The following is a 23,279-nucleotide window of genomic DNA, read 5'->3' as shown; positions in this document are numbered from 1 at the left end:
ATCTGTAAGAGACAGCAGGATGCACCAGAGAACAAGAAAGGGCAGAGAAACGAATACACAGTTTCCAAAACAAACACTCAGTAGAGGGGTTGGAAGATGAAGACTAGAAGTCCCCACCCCCCATCCCCAATGCAGAATAAACAAACTGAACAGTGAAGGCAGAGCAGGAACTTAGGAAAAGAAAGGACGTATCAGTGACTTAAAAGAGTTTCTGCAACAAGAACAAAGTCAGGGCAGAAAGAAAGGATCTAAGAGACTGCGATGGAGCATTCTCCCCAACAGGATGGGGTCTGCTGAGATGGCTCAGTGAGCGGCACCCCAGAATTACCTCTCACTAGCTGCCCTCTGTCCCTCCATACAGGCCACACCACTCAAACTAGCATGCACACGCACACACACATACACATACACACACACACACACACACTCACACACATACACACACTCACACACTCACACACACTCTCACACACATACACACACTCACACACACATATACACACATGCACACTCACACACACACACACACACACACACACACACACTCACATGCACAAGTAAATCCACATTCAAGGACCTGTGCCACAGGCCTGTATTCTCCATCCTGAGGAAACTGAGGCAGAAGGATTGTTTGTTCAAGGTCAGCCTAGGCTAGGTAGTTAGTTCCTATCTCAAAACAAAAACAAAAAGTCCAAGTAAAAGAACCAGAGTCATCGGTGATGAAATGACAGGGAAGAAGCTGTATCACAGTACATGTGTTGACAGTTGGAAACACAAAAACATCTCTCATTTTACTGAATATGTTTTTATGGGGTGGGGAACAAACTCGGGGTCTCCCGCATGCTAAGCAAGTGGTGAACCATTGAAACACATCTCCAATGCTGGCACTTTAAAAACTAGTCTTTAGATAACCTCTCTGGACTAATCACTTTTTTGAAAAAAAAAAAACAAAACAAAACTAAGTGTGCATAGCTGGAGAGATGGGCTCAGTCTATCAAATCACAAGTGTGCAAACTTGAGCTTGTATCCCAAGCACCAAAAGGAGCTGGAGAGATGGCTCAGTAGTTAAGAGCCCTTGCTGTTCTTGCAGAGAATCTGAGCTCAGTCTCTAGCGCGCGCGCGCACACACACACACACACACACACACACACATTGACTTAAAGCTGGTTGTAACTCCAGTTCCTGGGGACCTGATATTCAATTATGACGTTCATGGATACCAGGTGTGCATATGGTGCACATATATACATAATAACCAATACTTGTACACAAACAATAAATATAAATGTACCTTTAAAAATAGTTATGCCTGGTAATAGGTGTCTTAGCCCTGGGAGAGAGGATGCAGGGGCACCCCTGAACCTCACTGTCTCCTAGTCCATCGGTCTGCTCTGATCCAGGAAGAGACCCCAGTCTCAAAAGATAAATGGACAGTTATAGTGGAAGACACTTGACATAGACCTTTGGTTTCTACATGCATGTGCATATGTACACACACCACACACCACACATACACACAAAATATATAGGAACTTAGAGGTTTTCTGTTTATTTAACAATCTGGCACATAAGACTGAAGGGTCTTTCAGAGGATTTGGAAGAATTAGTAAAAGTCCTTCCTTCTGGTGTTAACGAAGAGACAAGATCCTAGCATGTGGAGATCTAGACTAGCAGAAGACTCAGGATGACATTCCTAGGAGAGAAACTTCTTAACTAAGTGCCCAAAGAAGGGAGAGAAGCTGCAAAGATGCCTTAGTGGTTAAGAACCACTTGCTGCTCTTTTAGAGGACCTGGTACAGTTCTCAGCACAATTTGCTTGCTGTTGAATCAATCAGGGTTCCAATCTTATCTGTTTATAATCCTGGCAGATTAGGACTGTGGTAAACTGAGTTCTAAATGGGAGCTCTGGGACAGTCAAAGACAAGTCCCGGGTCCCCTATGGGATTACCTGTCCATGCAGATATCTATCTGGACAGCCCTCCGAGCCCCTGCTAGTCAAGGGTCACACAGGCTGAAGTTCTGGAGCAGGAGAGGCAGTGTGTTTGCCAGCCTCCCTTCTGCTCTGGTGGAGAGACAAGACTCTAGCCTGTAGGCATTTAGACAAGCTGAAACATCAGAAGAGGGCTTTACTTGAAGGGACACTTTGTAATTAACTCAAGGCATCAGGAAGAAACCAAAGGAAACTCTAAGTCACTCCCAAGAACCTTATTCTACCTAGAGCCTCGAGGTTATATACATACATGATAAATCAAAAGAACAATGAGTGGGTAAGTAGCTGTGTGGAGAGATGGATGGACAGGTGGATGGATAGATGAACAGGTTTGGAATTAATAAGTGATGGTTAGATAGATGTATGGGAAGGTGTATGGATGTATGAACTGTTATGTGCACAGGTGTACATACATACGAGTGGTGTGTGTGTATTGGGTTCGTAAGTGGGTGGATGGATAGACAGGTATTTGGGCACATAAGTGACTGAATGGTGGGCAGATGTTTGTTACAGTGAACAACCCTGGGCCCACCCTTGTTTAGAGTGTGAGTTGAACATGTTTGTCCCATCTCTGAGCTGAAGTCTCAGAGAGACTCCTGGAGGTTGGTGAATTGATTAAATGACCAATGCAAAGTACTGAGCCCACGAAGTGCTCAAGCAAGAAAAAAATTTTTCCCTGGCCAGAAAGGAAAGGAAACAGAATGCCACGGGGCCTTTGCGTGACTGGTTTGCTATAATTTCCTCTTTCCTAGAAACCAAATCCTGAACTTCCTTTGGATACCAGGTAGTTTGAGTGGCTTATGGCCATTGGTGCTTTCTATTCCCTCGGGGTCCTGTGGTCGCCTCAGCCATGGGTGTGAGATCCATGTGGCTCAGTCAGGATGAACTTCAGAGCAGTGCAGGGAATGGTGGGACATGATCTGTCATGTATGTTTGTGCCTATGTGTACATGTGTGTTCATGTGTGTGTGTGTATGTATGTGTGTGTGAGTGTGTGTGGTATGTGCATGTGTGTATATGTGTATATGTATGTGTGTATGTGTGTTATGTATATGTGTATATGTGTGGTGTGTGTATGTATGTGCACATGTGTGTATATATGTGGTGTGTATATGTGTATAGGGTATGTATGTGGGGGGAGGTGTAGGGTGTGTGTGTGTATGTGTGTTATGTATATGTGTGTATACATGTGGTGTGTGTATGTATGTGCACATGTGTGTATATATGTGGTGTGTGTATGTGTATAGGGTATGTATATGGGGGGAGGTGTGGGGTGTGTGTGTGTGTGTGTGTATGTATGTGTGTGTTGAGGATTAAACCCAGAGTTTTGTCTTATTGGAGCCTGGTGGTGAGAAAAAGACACCCCAGAGCCCCTTGTCCATGTAACATGGAAAGCCCTAGGAAGGAAGAAACCACTGTTACAAATGACAATGAAAAGGCAGTAGGAAAGACATTAAAAGCCTGAGTTCAACTTGGTGTGAAGTAGTGATCTCTGTACTTGTCAGTTACGTGTGCCAGTCTGTTTCCTTTATCCTGGAAGTCTGTCTGTGTTCTCTCTTCTGATTCCAGACTTGTAAGGATTCCCATAAAAAGGACTCAAGAACAGAGAGGTCATCTATGGAAGAAGAGGCAAGTGCTGGGCAGGATGACATTGGAAACAGCTCAGAACACCCACATTCAACTGAAGCTGAATTACAGCTCACATTTCACATTGGAAACACCAGGAAGCTGAGATTAGAGGGTTAACTATCCAGAAACTTGCCAAACAAAAAACAAAACAAAACAACAACAATAAAAAACATTAGTTAAGAGTGGGTCTGGGATTAGACACTAAATCCCTGGTTTCTTTCTTTCTATTTTCCTTTTTGCATATTGTACAGGTAGAATGGATGGGTAGATGAGAGGATTAATGGGTTGGTAGATGGATGGATGGATAGATGGATGGATAGATAGATGAATGATAGGTGAATGGATGGATGGATAGATGGGTGGAAATGGATGGATAGATGGATGGATGGATGGTTGGGTGGATGGATGGATGGTTGGATGGATGGGTGGATAGATAGATAGATTGATGGATGGGTGGATAGATGGGTGGGTGGATGGATGGATGGATGGATGGATGGATGGATGGTTGGGTAGATGGATGGATGGTTGGATGGATGGGTGGATAGATGGATGAATGGATAGATGGATGGGTAGATGGACAGATAGATGGATAGATGAATGCATGGATACAAGGTGGATGGCTCGTTGAATGGATTGATAGGTGGATGGATGGAGCTGCAACTAGCAACCACATCCTCCTAATCCTCAGCTTACCACCCTTTTCTGCATAGCTCGCACATATACCACCTTGGACAGACATACCCCATCCGAAGAGCACAAAGGCCCGCAGGCACTTCCTCTCTGAGAAGAAGGAGATGGCAAGGAGCGTGTGAAGGTAGAGGCCCTCCACCAGCAGCCATGCATAGTTGGCCAGGATGCAGTACTGGAAGAAGATCATGACCAGCTTGCAGCCCACCTGGAAGAGATAGTCATGTGAGCCTGGGCTGGGTGACTGTGAGCCTTCCTCGGGGAACTGCTCCCAAAGAGGACCACACTACACTGTGGGAGGCAGGAGGCAGGCCTAGAGTGAACCTTGGGGTATACAGTGTGAACAGGACTGTGTGTGAACAGGACTGTGGAGACAGCTCAGTGACTAAAGTGTTTGCTGGGTGAGCATGAGGACCTGCGTTTCATTCCCAGACCCTACATTTTAAAATGCCAGGTACAGTAGTGCATGCTTGCCGTCCCTGCACTTGGGAGGTAGAGACAAGTAGACCCTTGGGGCTCGCTGGCCAGTCAATATAACGTATTTCGGTAGGGGGCAGTTCCAGGCCAGTAACAGACCTTGTCTGAAAAAAAAAATGAGGCAGAGTCTGAGGAAGGGCATCTGAGCTTGAACACACACACACACACACACACACACACACACACATACACAGAAACACACACATACACAGCAGTGAACACACTCAAGGGTTCTCCTGAAACCTTTCTTGGTCAGTAGGCCAGGCCCAGTGGGGTCAGTCAAGAAGGTCTAGGAGCGGCCAGAATTGGGAAGTGGATTCCAATTGTGAACTGACTCAGAGCCCTGGTATGGAAGACATTTGTGCTCCTTCAGGAAAACCAGCTCGTACTGACCAACACCTTTATTTTTCCAAGGAGGACACTATAGCCTAGTCAAAGTTAGCAAGACTGCCTTTCCTCTTCTGGGAGTGTGAACATGCCTGTTTTTGTGTGCATGTGTAAGTGCATGTATGTATGTATGTGTGTACAAGTGTGTATGTGGCTGTATGTTAGTGTGTGTTTGTATATGTGAGTGTGTTTGTATATGTGAGTATTTATATATGTGTGTATGTTTGAGTGTGTATGTGTGTGTTTGTGTATGTGTTAGTATGTGTTTATGTGTATGAGTATGTTTATGTGTTTGTGGATGTGTGTATGTATTTGTTTTATGTGTCTCTGTGTTTGCATCTCTGTGTGTGTGCATGTGTATATGCATGTGTGTGTATGTGTATGTATGTGTGAGTGTGTGTGTATGAGTATGTTTATGTGTTTGTGGATGTGTGTATGTATTTGTTTTATGTGTCTCTGTGTTTGCATCTGTGTGTGTGCATGTGTATATGCATGTGTGTGTATGTATGTGTGAGTGTATGTGTATGAGTATGTTTATGTGTTTGTGGATGTGTGTATGGATTTGTTTTATGTGTCTTTGTGTGTTTGTATCTCTATGTGTGTGTGTGTGAGTGTACTTTCTAGGAGAGAAATAAAAAAGCAAAGTCTCTAAAAATGAAAAAAAAAAGTTTAGGGCTGGAGAGGTAGTTCAGTGGTTAAGAGCACTGACTGCTCTTCCAGAGGTCCTGAGTTCAAATCCCAGCAACCACACGGTGGCTCACAACCATCTGTAATGGGGTCAGATGCCCTCTTCTGGTGTGTCTGAAGACAACTACAGTGTACTCACATAAAATAAATAAATAAATACATCTTTGTTAAAAAGTTTCATCTGCAGCCTTCTTCCTTGCCCAGAGTGTGGATGTGAACCTCATCCTGAGGTAGAAGCCTGAGATGCAAGGCTCACACCGGGCCAGAAGAGCAAAGAGAAGCACTGTGCCCTTCGTGACACCATAGGGACACGGAGCACTAAGGTTCCTCAGCAGTGAGCTGCCCACGGTAGGTAGCCATGGACCCCAGGTGACCCACAGAGAGGGTGCAATGACTTAAGAGTGATCTGGGAGAGAGAAACTAGGTCAGATTTGGCAAAATGACGTTCTTCTGAAGATGTGTGTTTGCAACCATTCACATTCAGGTGCAAACTCGCCTTTCTTTTTTCCCCTTCCAATAACCAGGCAACTTCCCCAGACTTTGCCATTTGTCTGTAGCTGGGAGTTGGCAGAGTTCAGAAAAGAGAAGTCTCACCACAGATCTAGTTCCCAGAGTGGCTGGTGCACTCCGGGCACTGGGAACCAAAGGCAGCCAACACGCACGGCATACGGCTTATGGCTTACAGCTTACGTCATGCCTGCATGGTTGCAGGATGGAGCCTCCTGGAACTCCCACTTCCTGCCAAGCACCGCCTGCTACCTGGCACATCTGCGTAATCTATTTTTTTTTTTTAAGATTTATTTCTTATATCTAAGTACACTGTAGCTATCTTCAGACACACCAGAAGAGGGCATCAGATCTCATTACGGATGGTTGTGAGCCACCATGTGGTTGCTGGGATTTGAACTCAGGACCTTCGGAAGAGCAGTCAGTGCTCTTAACCGCTGAGTCATCTCACCAGCCCCGCATCTGTGTATTCTTAACGGTGCTTGCAAGGAAGACTATGCTATGGGGCTTGGTTCTCTCCAAGGTCAGTCTAGGACGGTGAGGGCATCTATTACCCTGTGGGCATCACAGTAGGTGACATCATCTGAGGGGAAGAGTACCGCGTCCTTGATGAAGTTGGACAGGGCGCGCAGGATGAAGGACACGAACAGGTGCATGTGGATGTAGTTGCGAGTGCAGTGCAGCCTCCTGTCAGAGAGAACATAGGGCTGCAAGATCATGGGAGGAGGGGCTGGTGCTCCCACTGGTGTCCCCGCCCCACCCCGCCCCGCCCCTCCCCGCCCCACCCCTTGCATGGAGAAACCAAAGCCCTGCCACCAGCCCTCAGGTCCCATCTCTGTTAAGAGAACCTGCGTGAGGGCATCGGTCCCTAGGTGTGTGGCACGTCCTGTACTGTACTGAGTTACAAAGGTGAAGAGAGCCAGGCTTGGTGGTGTATGCTGGTAATCCTAGCACCTACGTGGGGCAGGCAGGGGAATCATCTCAAATTCTAGACTCCCAGGGCCTGCATGGTGATACCGTGACTCAGAACAGAATAGACCAGAGCAGAATGCAGTAATATAATCACTAGTTTGGGAACAGCAACATGTCTTCTGCCCTGGTCAGCCACCGACTCCAGATCCCCAGTTTTCTGTAGGGACTGGAAGTTTGCCCTGTGCTCTAGGGACTGGAAGTTTGTTACTGGTCCTCCTTGCCATTATTTGATTTTGAGACCGGATCGTACGCAGCCTAGCCTGGCCTCCAGTTGCCTTGGTAGGGTTGTTTTCAAGGAGACCCATGAACTTCTGGTCCTTTTACCTCTACCTGGGGTAGCCACAGACATGTGTCACCGTTTCTAATGTATGCAGTTCAGGGGACTGAACCGATGGCCTTCTCCTTGCTAAGTGGGCGCTCTGCTAACTCAGCCACACCCCTAAGAGAGCTCTGCATGGAAGGTGTCCAATCTTTTAGCTTTTCTGGACTGCACTGGACAAAGAATTGTCTTGGAACACACATTAAATCCAGGTGTGCCCAACCACCACCTTCTGGATTTAAAGGCATGCATAATAATGTTTACATACATTTTTGCATGATATTGCACTAGCCCACGGTCATCTACAAAATTTACTCCTTTTGTGAGTTACAAAAAAAAGGTTTTAGGTTTCCAATTTTGTGTTGAGGTAGATGGATGACTTTTCTGAGCTTAACAAGATGGCCGGGCAGCCCACCCAGACCTCCCTCATTCCATCCTGGGGAATAGGGAGAGATTTGAGGACTGTGTCCCCAGGAGGGGGGGGGGAATTGAGAGTGGGTAGGATGTTCTCACCGGAAGGAGCACAGGATGCTGAGGGCGACCAGGAGCATGGCCAAGGAGGAGCTGTAGCCTACGGTGTACATGACCTTGAGTTTCAGCAGGTATGCATGCTGCAGAGAGAGGCCCAGGTCAGCCCTTTGTGCCCACCGTGCTGTAGCCGGCTCCTCTGCACCCCAGGCGCCGGGCACTGGCCCCGGCAACCTTGATTGCTGCTCCAGTGACTGTCGGCAGGTCCCTTTACCAGCACTATGAATTCAAGGCTTTACTTGGATACCTCCAGAGGCAAGCTGATCATTTCATTACCTTTCGTGGAAGTCATACAACACAAAATACTAGAAAAAAAGTTTTTTTGAGAGAGGGTTTTAGATATGTCAGTCTGGCCTCAAGCTTCCTATGGGGATGGCCTTGAAACTCTCATCCCCCTGCCTCCACAGGTGTGGCCTGCCATGCCTGGTTTACACGGTGCTGGGAATCAAACCCAGGGCTCCATGTACGCTAGGCAAGCATTCTTTCAAGTTAACTACACCACCAGGCTCCTCCCTTTTTGTCTTTGAGACACGGGGTCTCAAGTATTCCAGGCTGGCCTTGAACCTATAACGTAACTGAAGGTGACCTTGAACTTCTAATCCTCTGGCCTCTATCTTCTAAGTGCAATCATCAAAGGTGTGCACTATGGGCCCTTGCAGGAATGTTTTAAAGTAAGACTCAAAGTAGCTAACTTTTATATTCCATCTATGAGTCATTTTGTTGTTGTTGTTCTAGAACCATCTAAAATAAATGCACCTTCTAGATGGAGTCTGCCCCATGTACACAGAGCCTGTGGGTTTTAATAGTTTTCTGCCCACTGCCCCTCTAATCCTCTCAGCACTGCCTGCCTGCGTCTTCCCTCTCTCCACAACCTTCACCACTGAGTTCAATTAAAATGGTGCTTTGTTGGTGTCCTTAGAGAAGACTCCCAGGGTCCTGGGGCGATGGCTAGGCACCCCAAGTGCTCGTGCCTCTTGGTATGTTTTCTGAGAGTTTCTAAAGCGCTCAGGACTTATTCATGGGACAGCAGAATATGCAAAGGCAGAAGATAAGCTTTACATGTGCTGTGTGATTTCAGCTACAGGTAAAAAATAGGGTTAAATTATAGTAGAGGGCTTGAGTGTGTACGTGTGCGTGCGTGCGTGTGTGTGTGTGTGTGTGTGTGTGTGTGTGTAGAAGTCCGGGCTCCCACTTCCAGCACTTGCACGGTGGGCCTGGTGGGGTGCGTGGTGAGCAGGTAGAGGCTGAAGTGACCTCAGTTCAGGGATCTTCAAGCCACAAGGCAGTTTAGAGCCACATGATCCTGACTGAGGAAGTAAAACAAGACACTGGGATTTGCTATCTGTGTAAAATGTTTTTCTTCCAGAATCTCACATGCTGTGAGTCTTGACCGGGCCCCGCACTTCTGTGTCCTGTGATCTGATCTTATAATCACAGTTTTGAAATCTATGAAGCCGGGTAACACAGTGAGTTTGAAGCTAGGCTGTGGTACACAGACCTTATCTCAAAAAAAAAAAAAAAAGATAAAATAAAATAAAATAAAATAAAATAAAGGATATCAGCCAATCCATGGGGCCCAGTTTCATTTCTTTATTAAAAGCAAGCTGTGAGCTGGTGGGGCTACACATCAACGGACGGCATTTGCGGACAAATCCGAGGGCGGGAGTCTGTCCTCAGGCTCCACATAGCAGAGGGAGAGAGCTGAATACAGCAAGGTGTCCTCTGGTCTCCTGAGCTGTGGCACAGGGGCCAACCCTCCCCTGGAAATAAACTAATGCAATTGTGATGCTTTGTATATGCACCACCCAGGGAGTGGCACTATTAGAAGGTGTGGCCCAGCTTGAGTAGGTGTGGCCTTTTTGGAGTCAGCATGGCACTGTGGGCGTGGGCTTTAAGGCCCTTATCCAAGCTGGAAGCCAGCATTCTGCTAGCAGCCTTCAGATGAAGATGTAGAGCTCTCAGCTCTGCCTGCACCAGGCCTGCCTGGACACTGCCATGCTCCTGCCTTGATGATGATGAACTGAACTTCTGAACCTGTAAGCCAGCCCCAATTAAATGCTGTCTTGTATAAGACTTGCCTTGGTCATGGTGTCTATGCACAGGAGTAAGACCCTAACTGAGATAGTAATAAAAAATTCTAGGGGACTGGAAAGATGGCTCAGCAGGTAAGAGCACTGACTGATCTTCCGAAGGTTGTGAGTTCAAATCCCAGCACACACACATGGTGGCTCACAACCATCCGTAAAGAGATCTGACGCCCTCTTCTGGTGTCTGAAGACAGCTACAGTGTACTTACATATAATAAATAAATAAATCTTTAAAAAATTCTAAAAAAATATTGGTAAGATGTGTCAAGTGTCAGCAAGTCACTGAGCATGGTCTAACATGTCTGAGCAGAGCTGAAATTTTCTTTCGTATTTTTCTATCCTGGCATTTTCATAAGTGCTGTTTAGTAAGCAAAAGAAAAGTGGAATGACATTTTTTAAGGTGCAAGAACTGTACAGGGGGCCTTGATGTCTCTGCCCGGCAGTGGCCTCAGGATTGGAATAGCCCAAATGACACAGTGTCGTACAGTGGAAAAGAAACAAGGCAAGCTTCCAAACCCTAGAAGGCTAGCCTGTGCCTTAGCAGCTGTCCAGCCCTGGGTGAATTACTTAACTTCTCTGAGCCTCAGATTCTTTACATACAAAGTGGAAATCATACTGCCTCCCTTTCGTGTTTGTTAGAAACAGGGAGAAGCTAATGGATGGGGTGTATCTGCAGTGGCCGTCATTCAGAGGACCCTTAGCATACGCCAGCGCCACCCACTCTTCCTCGTGAGTCAGCAGAGTGGGGTGGCAGGAACTCTGAGATGTGAGTTCGCCTCCCAAACTGAAAATGTACCTGTTTTCTCTTTCACCAATAGAATGCTCTGAACAGGTGGCCACGCCTCTGGGCTGCCATTGGTCCAGTTATAAGAAGCATCTTAATGAATCTTGGGGGTGCTTCTGGGCATCATCTGAAGCACAGAGGTACAGCTGAGTGTGTGGGGGTGAGAGCGGAGGCAACTTAGGGGGAAGTATTAGAAGAATTGACAGGTCTAAAGGCAAGACTCACTGTGGCAGGCTAGCGGAAGGCTCTTAGAGAAGGTATGCAGATTTTGACTCAGAATCAATGAGGCCATTTTGGCATCAAACAACTGTGTGAGATAGAGCCTCCCTCTAGCAACCACTGTCCCTGAAGCCAGGAGCCACCTCTCAGAGATGACAGAAGAGCTGTGAAGGTGAGTTACCTTAGACCCCTAGAATTTAGGACAGAAAATAATTATGTCAGGTTGGGGGGGTGGCTTGGCCCCATCCTGGTGCAATATTAATCGGGCGTGGTAGCACACCCCTGTCCTCCACAAGGGAGGCAGAGGCAGGAGGACCAGATGTTCAGTCACCTCAGCTGCATAAGGAGTTTGAGACCAGCCTGGGCAACATGGGACCCTTCCTCATAAAATCCAATAAGAAAACATGGAATGCTTGTGACTGGGCCTGGGAAGGGACCGGAATGACTGGTTCAGTAAGGCCAGGCATCCCCTTCCTAAGCTGAGGCAGAGCTGACAGAATGCTTGCCTAGCAGGTTAAAAGCTCTGAGTTTGAGTCTCAGCACCACATGCATGGGGCCTGGTGTGGCATGCCTGTAATTCCAGTACTTTGAAAGAGGGGCCGGGGAGACGGGAGTTCTAGGTCACTCTGGGCTATTTAGAGAGGCTGAGACCAGCCTGGGAGGCATGAGACTGTATCTAAAAATAAACAAAAAAGTAAAAAAGGAAAGAAATCTGGAATTTCACAAGTCTTGAATCAACCTGTTGGTATGCACTCCCAGCTCCCACGTTCATGCCCTGAACCACCACCCCGTGATCTTTCATTCAGTTTGAAACTCAGCACAGTGAAGCTCGCACCACTCGGGGGTCGGTCTGTTCCAGAGATGCCTACACTGGCTCGTGGGGCCTGAGAAGGCACAGGATGGCAGTGTGCCGTGACCTGGCAGAATAATCTGTCCTATTCAGTCCCGAGTGAGCTTCAGCCCTGATTTCATGTCCGTGATGCCTGCGTGACCCCCGTATGACTGTGACTCCAGGAGTTCTCCTCTGACCTTTGTCCCCTTGGCTTTTAACATCTGCAGTCCTCCTTTGTGTCTAGAGGACTCGGAGTCCAGGAACAGCCCTGGCCTGGGTCAAATTGTCTCTGCCTCGGACCTGCCAGCGCCTTCCTGTTGCCGTCCCCTTTACTCAGCTGACAGCAAGCATTTTCTCTTAAGAGACTGACAGTAAATATTTCAGGTTCAAAATGCCACCCAGCCTCTTCCCTGTCACACAGGAGCAGCTTGGTGGTGCTAAAAAACCTCATTTGCAAAAGCCAGGGGCAGCAGGTCACGGCCCGTGGTCAGGGTCCAGCAACCTTTGCTCTGAGTGCTCTGGACATGGTGGACACTTAGGGGCACCCGTGCCTGGCCTTTCTGTCTGTCCAAGTCCACTACTGACATTTTTCAATACTCTAGTGGCACATGCCCAGGAAGGGCACAAAAAAAAGGGAAGGAAGAAAGGGAGGGAGGGAGGAGAGGGGAGGGGAAGAGAGGAGAGGAGACAGGAGAGGGGAGAGAGGAGGGGAGAGGAGGGGAGGAGAGGAGAGGAGAGGACATGAGGGAAGGGGAGGGGAGGAGAGGGAAGGGTAGAGAGAAGGGGAGGGAAGGAGAGGAGAGAGGAGAGAGGAGGGGAGGGGAGAGAGGAGGGGAGAGGAAGGGAGGGGAAGAGAGGAGAGGAGAAAGGAGAGAGGAGAAAGGAGGGGAGGGGAGGAGAGAGGAGAGGGAAATGGGAAGGGAAAGGGGAGGGGAGGAGAAGGGGTGGGGAGGGAAGAGAAGAGGAGGGGAGGGGAGGGGAGGGAAAGGGGGAAGAGGAGGGAAGGAGGGAAGGAAGCCAGGTAAGACATGCTGTCATCAAGAGCTGGTGAAAGGAGGAGGGGTTTAATAGAAAGAACTAAATTTGGCCAGGACATGGCCCACTGAGTGCTGCTTTTGTGGAGTGCACAGAACACGGCTTCTGTGCTCCACGCCCTGTGAACTAGCGATGATGGCAGCGCTGATGGCGCTAGCACTCAGGTCCTGTCTGGCATCCCTGCCCTTTCTGGGAGTTCACCCTCCATTTACCCCTCCCGGGCACAGAGCTGCAACACAACAGGCTCACCCGTCTCTCATTAAAGGAGTTGTTCATGTTGACCCCACAGGCCAGGTCAGGCCTGGGGAAGGTTTCTGACCAGCCATCCTGTGTGCAGTTCCGGAACAGAGACCCTGAGGGTGACAAGGGTACAAAAGATGAACCGTGGAACCATTGCAGGACACCTCTGGCAGTATGTAAATATCGCCATCATTCTAGAGTGGGCACGTTGAGGCAGGCAGTGGCCATATGCCATGTCCGCATCAGAGCTCAGGAAATGGGGGGGGGGGAGGAGGAGGAGGAGGGGAGGGGAGGAGGAGGAAGGGGAGGAGGAGGAGGGGGAGGAGGAGGGGGAGGAGGAAGGAGAGGAGGAGGAGGAAGGGGAGGAGGAGGAGGAGGAGGAGGAGGGCTGGACCTGCAGGGCTCTTCACGCTTTGTACAAGCGCCCTTTCTTACCCCCACCCCAGTTCTGCTGGGCTGAGCGGTGGGTGGGTCCTGAGCATCTGGGTGGGTGCTGAGGGCGTGCCTCTGTGGATGGTCCTTAGGCTCTCACGGTTAGAACCCTGCTCTAAAGATGCTCCCCCTCTCCCTCCCCCCTTTCCTCACTTTCCTGTCTTTCTGTATCTTTGTCTGTCTGCTTGCCTGTCTGTCTGTCTGTCTGTCTCTCTCTCTTCTCCCTTCCTCCCTTCCCCGTCTCTGTCTGTATCTCTGTCTCTCTCTCTCTGTCTCTCTGTCTCTGCCTCTGTCTCTCTCTCTCTCCTGCCTCTCCTCACTTTCCTGTCTTTCTGTATTTTCATCTGTATGTCTACCTGTATGACTGTCTGTCTCTGCCTCTCTCCCCCCCACCCCGTGTGCATGTGTGTGTGTGCATGTGAGTGTGAGTGTGAGCGTGTGTGTGCGCACGCGTGTGTGCATGAGCATGTGTGTGTGTGTCTGTGTGCGCGAGTGTGTGTGTCTGTGTGTCTGTGTGTCTGTGTGTCTAGATCAGAGGCCAACCTCAGATATCATCCACCTTGGCCTTCGGACACAGAATCAGTCTCTTCCTGGCTTGGAATGTGCCACCTAGGCTGAGCCAGCTGGTTAGCGAGCCTCAGGGATGCGCCTGCCTCTGCCTCCCTCACGCTGCCGTTACACACACATTTTATGCCCACCCTGGCTGCCAGACTCAGGTCTTTGTGCTTGGCCACTGTGCCCTGCTCATCTCACCAGAAGGAAACCAGCAGAGGCCACTGGGGTAAACAAGGTCCCTTGCGGAAGGAATTGGGGTTTTTATTCCTCTCGCCACAATGTTGACACTGTCTGTTGGGAGCAACTGTGTTTGCCCCCATCCCTGACTGGCATGAGGTTGCAGGCTGACTCCTCGCACCACACGAGTAATGGATTTCTGGAACTGAGAGTGTAGCCCAGAGGCGTTGGGCATCAACACTGGTTTGCTGCACAGGCAGAGTAGTAGTGAGGCTGACAGACCGGAGCTCTTTCATAGAGAGCAGGGTTGAGTTCCCCACTGCATGGGGTATGCTAGGTGGGGAGGATTTCCCACCGTGGCCATGCATGCGTGTGCTTGTGTATGTGTGCATATATGGCTCAGGGAATCATGCCAGGACCACTCACATGCTAGGTACACATTCTAACACCTACCTGTTGGGAGTTGGTTCTAATGTCTTGTCTTATTTTTCTGCTCCCAAAAGTTGCCTTCCAGTCCTGAGGGTCCCTGCCCCCATCAAGGTATAGAGTCTTAGCACTCATGGGAGGGGTGAGAGAGCTTTGGAATGAAGTCAGGGAGGGAGGGTGTGGGGCGGGAAAGAATGATGGTCAAATGTGGGCTGACTGGGTAGAAAGACATCGCTCCAGAGCTGAAGGCCATCAGCACAGGCCGAGACGATGACTCTCTATGGGTCCAGCACGGCACAGCTGCCTGCCTGTCTAGGGTCCTCAGGGACCCAGTAGCATTCCAAAGATATCTGACTACGACTCAGTGGATTCCTGAGACTTCGACAAAGCTAGGATGACGCAGCAAAAGGATGGGCTTTCTCTGGACCCTCAACTCCACTCACTACAGGGACAGGGATTTCTTCAGAAGAGCCAGAAGCGGACATTTGCAGGCCTGTGTATGCATGCATGTGCATTTCAGGGAAGAACCTGTCCAAAACTTTCATCTGTTTCTCAAGTCCCTGGGATCCTACCTAAAAGGCTGGACCAGCACTTAATCCCACCCAGAAACTTGTGTGTGTGTTTGTGTATGTGTGTGTGTGTTTGTGTATGTGTGTAGAGGGAAAGAGATTGGGGATTGAATTGAACCTAGAGCCTGAGACATGCTAAGCAAAAGATCATTCACTAAACTATATCTCGAACGCTCTTTAACCGTGTGTGTGTGTGTGTGTGTCTGTGTGTGTGTATGTGTGTGCATATGTATGTATGCATGTGTGTATGTCTGTGTGTATGTATGTGTATGTATGTGTGTATGTATGTGTATGTATGTGTCTGTGTGTATCTGTATGTATGTGTATGTATGTGTATATGTATGTGTGTGTCTGTGTGTATGTATGTATGCATGTATGTGTATGTATGTGTGTATGTATGTGTGTGTTTGTGTGTATGTGTATGTATGTGTGTGTTTGTGTGTATGTGTGTATATGTATGTGTGTATGTATGTGTGTATGAGTATGTGTGTATGTGTATGTATGTGTGTATGTATGTATGTGTGTATGTACATATATGTATGTGTGTGTCTGTGTGTGTCTGTGTGTATATGTTTGTATGTGTATGTATGTGTGTGTCTTTGTGTATATATATGTATGTGTATATATGTGTGTGTCTGTGTGTGTATGTCTGTGTGTGTATGTTTGTGTGTGTGTGTGTGTGTGTGTGTTTGTATGTGTGTGTGAGTATCTGTGCAGGGAGGCCAGAAGTTGACATGAAGTGTCTTCCTTGACCACTCTTGACCTTATTTTTTGTTTTTATTTTTATTTTATTTTTGTGAGGCTCTCACTGAACCTGGAGTTCACCTAGCACGCTAACCTGACTGGTCAGCAAACTCCAGATCTCACTGTGTCTGCCACACCGGCACTGGGACTACAGGCACACACCTCTGCCCGGCTTTCGTGTGGATGGCAGGGTCAGGCTCAGACCCTCACATTTGCAGTAAGCCCTTCACCAGCAGAACCATCTCCCGGCCTGGTCCCTCTACTTTCTGTTTTGAGACACAGTCCCTAGGTTGCTCCAAACGACCTTAAACTCAGGAATCTTCCTGCCTCAGCCTAGAGGAGGCTGGGTTTACAGGCCTATGGTATCAAGGCCCACTAAACACATTTCAAACAAGGGACACTGGAAATACCAGTGCTATTTAAAGAATCTAAGGAATGACTCCTTGAAGGAACATTCTAGACCCGGAATGAGAACTATCTGGGGCAGAAAGCAACCTGCAATTTTTCTAGTCACCCAAATGCCTGTCTGGGCCGGTATGGAGGCTGCTATGGGGGAAAACTACCTAGGAATTAACCCTTCCTTCCAAAGGAAGTTGTCCTAACAGTGGCTGGTGTTCACGAACACGGCTCCCTGGGGTTGGGGACACACTATGGGGACGTTTCCTCACTGGAGGGGCAGGAGGCAGATCTGAGACAGCACTATGTAAGAGAAAAGTTCTTGGTGACGACTAGCGGGCCCAGACAGGTCCTGACCCACGCACCCACGTACTTGGGCCGGCCAACACCTGAGGCTAGGTATGACCCAAAGAGCAGATGAGCCTCCCACCAGCCCTGGAACCAGGCCAGCTCCTGGAAGGCGGGGCCTCGGGGTAAGCCCGTGTCCCCACAGTGACACCTTGTGGCAGATAGATGAAGCTGCAGCAGCAGAAAACAGACGGGTGGGGGGGGCGGGGGCGGGCGGGACTTGGCTGTCAATCACCAACAATTCAGAGGTGGGCGGGAGTTCAAGCAGTTAACCCGGGAGAAATGTGACCAGGCAGGCATTTGGTCACCTTGGTGGCCACAGGTCCTGGCTCTTCCTGCTCATGCTGCGGGAGGGTAGGTGCGGAGCTCTAAGAAGGCTTTTTGGAGGGAATGCATGCTACAGATGAGAGGCATACATCATTCAACAGGAAGCTGGCCGGCCAGCCATGGCCGGCACCTGGACGTTAGGTCAGTGCATTGCTCCAAGCCGTGGATGCATGAATGGCCTGACTCTCGAGCTTCACAGACCCAAGTACCTGACAGGGAGGGGTCCTGGCCGGAGGATAAACCTTTGGTAGAATTGAAGGCGTGAGCATGGCAGGGCAAGGGGCTATGATGGAGAGGTGGAAATTCACAGGAAAATATGGGAGGTGGGAGAGCGGGAGGGGGAAGGAACAAAGGAAACTGTTTTAAATTTACTTGCAGGGCAGGGGAGAGGCCAGGTGGGAAAAGAGTTTGCTATGCAGGCAAAGGCGCCCACGTTCGGGTCCCCAGCGTTCGTGTGCAGCTGGGACGGAATGCAGATGTGCTCGGGTAAGGAAGGCATCCCTTCAGGAGTCGGGGTACCCGGGGAGCTTAAGGAAGGCATCCCTTCAGGAGTCGGGGCACCCGGGGAGCTTCCGGTTAGCAGGGAGGCTCAGGATAACGGACATGAGAGTGCTCTAGGGACAGGCACTGTGGGGTGTCTGAAGCAAGCGGCTGGTTGCTAAGGGAACAGAAATAGTGGAAGAAGGGAGAGGGCTCCTCAACTGGGGTTATGAGGCACATCTTAGCCAGGGCCAAGTCCTCCTCCTCCTCCTCCTCCTCCTCCTCCTCCTCCCTCCCTCCCTCCCTCGTCCCCTCCTCCTCTTCCCTCTTTCCCTCCTCTCCTCTTTCCCTACTCCTTCCCTCCTCTTTTCCTTCCTCCTCCATCCCTTCCCCCTCTCATCCTCCCCTTCCCCATTCCTCTTTCCCCTTCCCCCTCCTCTCCCTCCTCCCCTTCCTCCTCCTCTTCCTCCCTCTCTTCTTCCTTCTCCCCTCCTCTTCCTCCCTCTTTCCTTCCTTCTCCCCTCCTCTTCCTCCTCCTCTTCCTCCCTCTCTTCTTCCTTCTCTCCCTTCCTCCTCCTCCACTTCCCCCTTCCTCTTCCTTCCTCTCTTCCTCTCCCTCCTCTTCCCGCCCCCCCCCCCCGTCCTCCTCTTTTTCGTCCTCCTTTTATATTACCCCTTTCCACTTGGATGCCCATGTAGCGGGGAGAGAACAGCTTATAGGAGTCCATTCTCTTCTCCTTGGCGAGCGGTGAGGATCAAGCACAGATCACCAGGCTTGGCAGGGAGCACCTTTAAGCTAAGCCAACGCCATGGCCCGCCTTCTCCACACTTTCCCCAAAGCCTCTGCCTCCTGCTGCCTTCCTTGGGACCCTGCACTCTCACACACTCGTGCAAGGATTCCAGTCTCCCAGGATTTCCCCTTATCATTTCCCACACTGCCCCTCCTCGGAGCTTCCCGGCGCCCAAGTCCTCATCTGAGAACCATTACAATCTCTGGTCCGGTGCTTCGCGCTGAGCGGTTACCGTTTCTGCCCGAGAGCATCTGCAGGAACTTCGGACACTGCACTTCCACCGTCTGTGCCCGTGCAGCGGAGGGCCAGCAGCTCATGTTGTCCCAAAGCCCCTCACAGCCTGCAGAGAAGACGGGGTGGGGTGGAGCACGGGCTGAGGCCGCCCACCACCGTTTAACCCCAGTTCCCATTACCCACCAACACCGTGGTGACCTCCACCTCTCCGGGGCTGGGCCATGGATGGAACGCAGGCTCCTGCACACACCGGGCAAGAGTTCTGCCTCTGGCATATTTCTCCAGCTCTTGTCCCACCCCCATAGTTCCCCAAATCCTTCCCAGTAGCACAATTAATCAAAGGCCAGTCCCCTATGGGGACCTTATTCAACTTATAACGCCAGAGCTAAGGACGCGCATGCTCAGTTGGAAGAGCACTTGCCTAGCATGCCCAAGAGACCCGGGTTTGGTCCCCAGCACCACACAAGCTGGCTGTGGTAGCACAGGCCTAGAATTCCAGTAGGGAGGAGGCAGGAGGATCAGAAGTTTAAAGCCATCCTCAGCTACCTAGTAGATTCGAGTCCAGCCTGGGCTACACAAAACTCTGTCTCAAGAAACACAAACAATGCCATCCAAGCAATGGTTCCTTAGACTCCCTCCGTCTTTGCCTGTCCCTCTTCCTCTTCCTCTTCCTCTCCCTCTCTTCTCCCTTTCCCTCTCCTCTCCCTCTCCTCTCCCTCTCCCTCTCCTCCCTCTCCTCCTTCTCCTCCCTCTCCCCCCTCTTTCTCTCTCTCACACACACACACCTCCCCGCCTCTTCACAATGGCCCTGAGCCTGCCTAGATCAACCAATGCCTTGGGACCGGCCAGGTGGTTGAAGAGTGTGATCGGGACAGATGGTGAGCTAGGCAGACACACTCTGACGCTGTGTTTCCTGGCCTGGTCGACTCAGTAAGCCAGCCCACCTCACACTTCACTCCACTTCACGGCTTCTGCTTCATCGAAAGTGGGGGCTGAGTCAGGTGCCTTGGGTCCCTTCCACAAACACCAAACCAGAGACTGGCAGAGAGAGCAGGGGGCCCCAATAAAGACATGGAACTGAGAAGCCACCAGGGATGCCACAAGCATCTGCATGCAGAGGGGACTGGTGCCAGCATTGGTCTCTCCACTGAGACCCCTCACTATGCCAGGCCTACGGGAGGCGCAGGGGCTTCTGCGGTAGGCCATCAGATAGTCAGATAAGCTTCTGCTTCTGGGGGCCCTCTGCCTGGGGGAAGCTAGGTTAATGACTGCCTCTGTCTGTGCGTGCTGAGAACTGGGGCAGTCTGGACACTCAGCTCAGGGAAGAAGGGAAGGCTGGGCCAATTCTCAAAGCATCTCTGGGGAGTTTATAAAATACAGGTTTCTGGGTCTGACCTCCCAATGGCTGAATTAGAAAACTAGAAAAATTAGAAAATTAGGCCTCGGGGCAGTGGTGGCGCACGCCTTTAGTCCCAACACTTGGGAGGCAGAGGCAGGCAGATTTCTGAGTTCAAGGCCAGCCTGAGTGCCAGGACAGCCAGAGATATACAGAGAAACCCTGTCTCAAAAAAAGAAAGAAAGAAAGAAAGGAAGGAAGGAAGGAAGGAAGGAAGGAAGGAAGGAATAAAGAAAGAAAACTGTAGGCCCAGAGCATTGTATATTGGGCATGTTTCCCATTGCTTCTGATGTGAAGTAAGAGGCAGAGCCTCTGTAGTGGGTCAGGTTACCATGGAGACTGTACTGGGAAGGGATACGGATGCCGTGAGGACACCTCACTTGTTTCCACTGATGCTTCAACATTGCCTCCAAGTGTTTACCTATCTCCGGGTTTCATGTATCCCAAAACAGCCTTGAACTCACTGTGTGTCTCAGGCGGGCCTTGAACTCCTGATCCTCCTACCTCCACCCTCTGAATCCTGAGATAGGTCCTTTCTGTTGCTCTAGTATTCTAGCCAAGATTAATGGGAGGAATGGTTATCGTTTTGTGTGTCTAGGTTACAACACGGTGGCAGGAACTTGAAGCATTTGGTTAAATCATGTCCACAGCAAGGGCATGGAGAGATGAAAGATCGCAGGCTTGCTTCCCTCTATCTTGTCCTCAGCTCGGTCTCCGCTTTTGGGACCCTGCCTAGGGAATGGTGCTACCCACAGTGAGCTGGCTCCTCCCACATCTGTCAGCTCAGTTAGGACAACCCCTGAAGACACGCCCACAGGCCAGCCAACGTAGACGCTCCTTCACTGAGAGTCTTTTCTCAGGCCCTTTAGGTTGAATCAAGTTAGCAATTAAACTAATCATCACAGTCATCATTTGTGAGTGGCTGGGGATGGAACCCAGGGATTGATGCACATTAGGCTATCAACTGAGCCACATCCCAGACCTGGTTGCTGTGATATGAATAGAAATGTCCCTTACTGGCTCCTGTACTTGTCAGTTGTTCCCCAGCTGGTGGCACAGTTCTAGGAGGTTCTGAAAGTTTTTGAGGGGAGCTTGTTGAGGGAGAAAGTCACTTGGGTGCAGTCTATGAGTGTTTGCACAGTACCCAATCTCTTTCTTATGCTCTGCCTCCTGTCCACCACAAGGTGAGCAGCATCCTTCTGAACGTGCCCTTACCACCATGGCTTTCTGCCTCACTGCAGGCCTAAAGTCTGCAGGGCCGAGGACAAGAGATTGAACTCGTGTGAACTGTGAGAAAAATAAATTCCTCTTCTCTTAGGTTGTTTATGTCAGAGCAACAAGAAAACCATCTGATATAGATAGGGTTCCAGGGACCAGCAAAAGCATCTGCATAACACAGGACCGAGAGATGCTGGTCCCTCGGGGAACCCAGGAGACAGGCAGCTCTGGACTGCGTCTGAATCTTCACCCAGGACCTCACAGGGAGCCTGGGGGCAGAAAGCCCCACACATTCCTGTTTTGGAGCAGCTATGGAGTGCCTGTCTGTCCCACCATCCCAGAGGCCAGCCTTTCTCCAGGCACCCAGGGACGGTCCTCCAGCTCTGAGAAGGGTCTTCCCAGGTGTCCCTGGGGTGACAGTTAATGGGTACTGTCAATCGGATGGAATGTAGAACCACTTAGGAGATAAACTTCTGAGCGCTTCTGGGTTTTCTAGACTGAGTTAACTAGGGTGGGAAGAGCCTCCCGAGGTGTGAGCAGCTCTAGTCCATGGGCCGGCGTGAAAGAAAAAGGAGAGAGTGAGCATCCTTCTCTTCTCTGCTGATTGTGGTTGCCATGGGAACAGCTGCCTCCTGATGCTGTGCCTGCCACAACGGACCGCACCCTCAGACTGTGAGCCCAAAACAACCCCGATCTTTCTTAAGCTGAACTTTGTCACAGTGATGAGAAAATAATATAACAGGTGCGACTCGGTCCTAGGAGGATCCTTTCCCGAAAACGCTGCTTTCTATTTCTGGCACTTGGAGTCCCAGGAGGCCAAAGAGGAACCTGTGTTCCCCCTTCCTTAAGCAGGTCTGTCCACGTGACCGCAGAATGTGGTCTCCTTGTCTGCATCATGCTTCCTCCAGTACTGGGGGGCAGATGGCCACTTCCAGAGACTAATAGCCACTTGGGAAGTGGACTCAGAGCTGTCTGGGGCTGGCCAAGCCACCAGGCCACTAGCCAAGGGCTCCAGTCCATGTGGTGGGTGACCTTGTCTGCCTGGCCAGACAGAATGAGGTGTCAGAATGTCTGAGAGTCTTCTGGGGGTCATGTTGGGCAGGGTCCACAGAACAGCCGACCTGGAGCTGTCTGGGGGCATGGTGAGAGTGCCCGGGGTAGGAACCCCTGCCAGCTGCCTCAGTGCCACACTCTTCATGCCAACCAGGCCCTGGGCATGGGTGGGACAATACCAGACCTGAGCTATCAGAGGCAGGCATCCTGAAGTGACCACTGTAGCCCAGGTGTCCCAGGGAGCCGACAGCCCATTCTTAGAGGAAGAATGGCAGAGGCCAGGGTCAGGGCAGAGAGACAAACGCAGGAGAATGAAGCTGCGGTCCCGACAGCCGTCCTGTCTCCTCAGCCCAGTGAAGGGCCCCCTGGCAGGCTGCCCTCCATATCAGGAGACCTGGCTCTCAACCCTGAGTTTACCGAACACCCACAGAGACTCTCATTTGCCCAGTTCAGCTCCATCCTCTGAGCGAGGAAGGCCGAGAGCCGACCTCTGAATTCCTGGCCGGTGAGGAAACTGCTCACCTGGAGGCCTGACCTTACTGGGGATACTTGTTTGAACAATTTTTATTTTGCTGGTTATGTGGTTTTTAAAGAATTTACTTGGTCTTCAGAAGATGGGGGGGAGGGAATGGTAACGGTGCTGGGGCTTCAGCTACATTGGGGGAAGTCCTGGCCTGGCTCATAGGAAGCCCCAGTTCAGCTCTAGCACCACAGAAACAGGCATGGCAGCCCACACCTGAACTCTCAGCACTCA

General features: G+C 50.2%; 1 protein-coding gene across 1 annotated transcript in view; it reads right to left on the bottom strand.

Moving 5' to 3' along the window:
• The window catches only part of Sctr (secretin receptor), a 59,934-nt gene that overhangs the window by 12,515 nt on the left and 24,140 nt on the right, over nt 1–23,279 (bottom strand). Inside the window, exons 3-7 of the mRNA XM_052200403.1 lie at nt 18,857–18,964; nt 13,389–13,492; nt 8,168–8,265; nt 6,918–7,050; nt 4,360–4,513 (exon numbers count right to left, since the gene is read on the bottom strand). Coding sequence (XP_052056363.1) covers nt 4,360–4,513; nt 6,918–7,050; nt 8,168–8,265; nt 13,389–13,492; nt 18,857–18,964 — 597 coding nt within the window. The remainder of the gene's footprint in view (nt 1–4,359; nt 4,514–6,917; nt 7,051–8,167; nt 8,266–13,388; nt 13,493–18,856; nt 18,965–23,279) is intronic.

This window comes from Apodemus sylvaticus, chromosome 12 (genome assembly GCF_947179515.1).
Source record: "Apodemus sylvaticus chromosome 12, mApoSyl1.1, whole genome shotgun sequence".
NCBI lineage: Eukaryota > Metazoa > Chordata > Mammalia > Rodentia > Muridae > Apodemus > Apodemus sylvaticus.
Note: the sequence above shows the minus strand (reverse complement) of the source record. Positions and strands in the feature narration are given on the sequence as shown.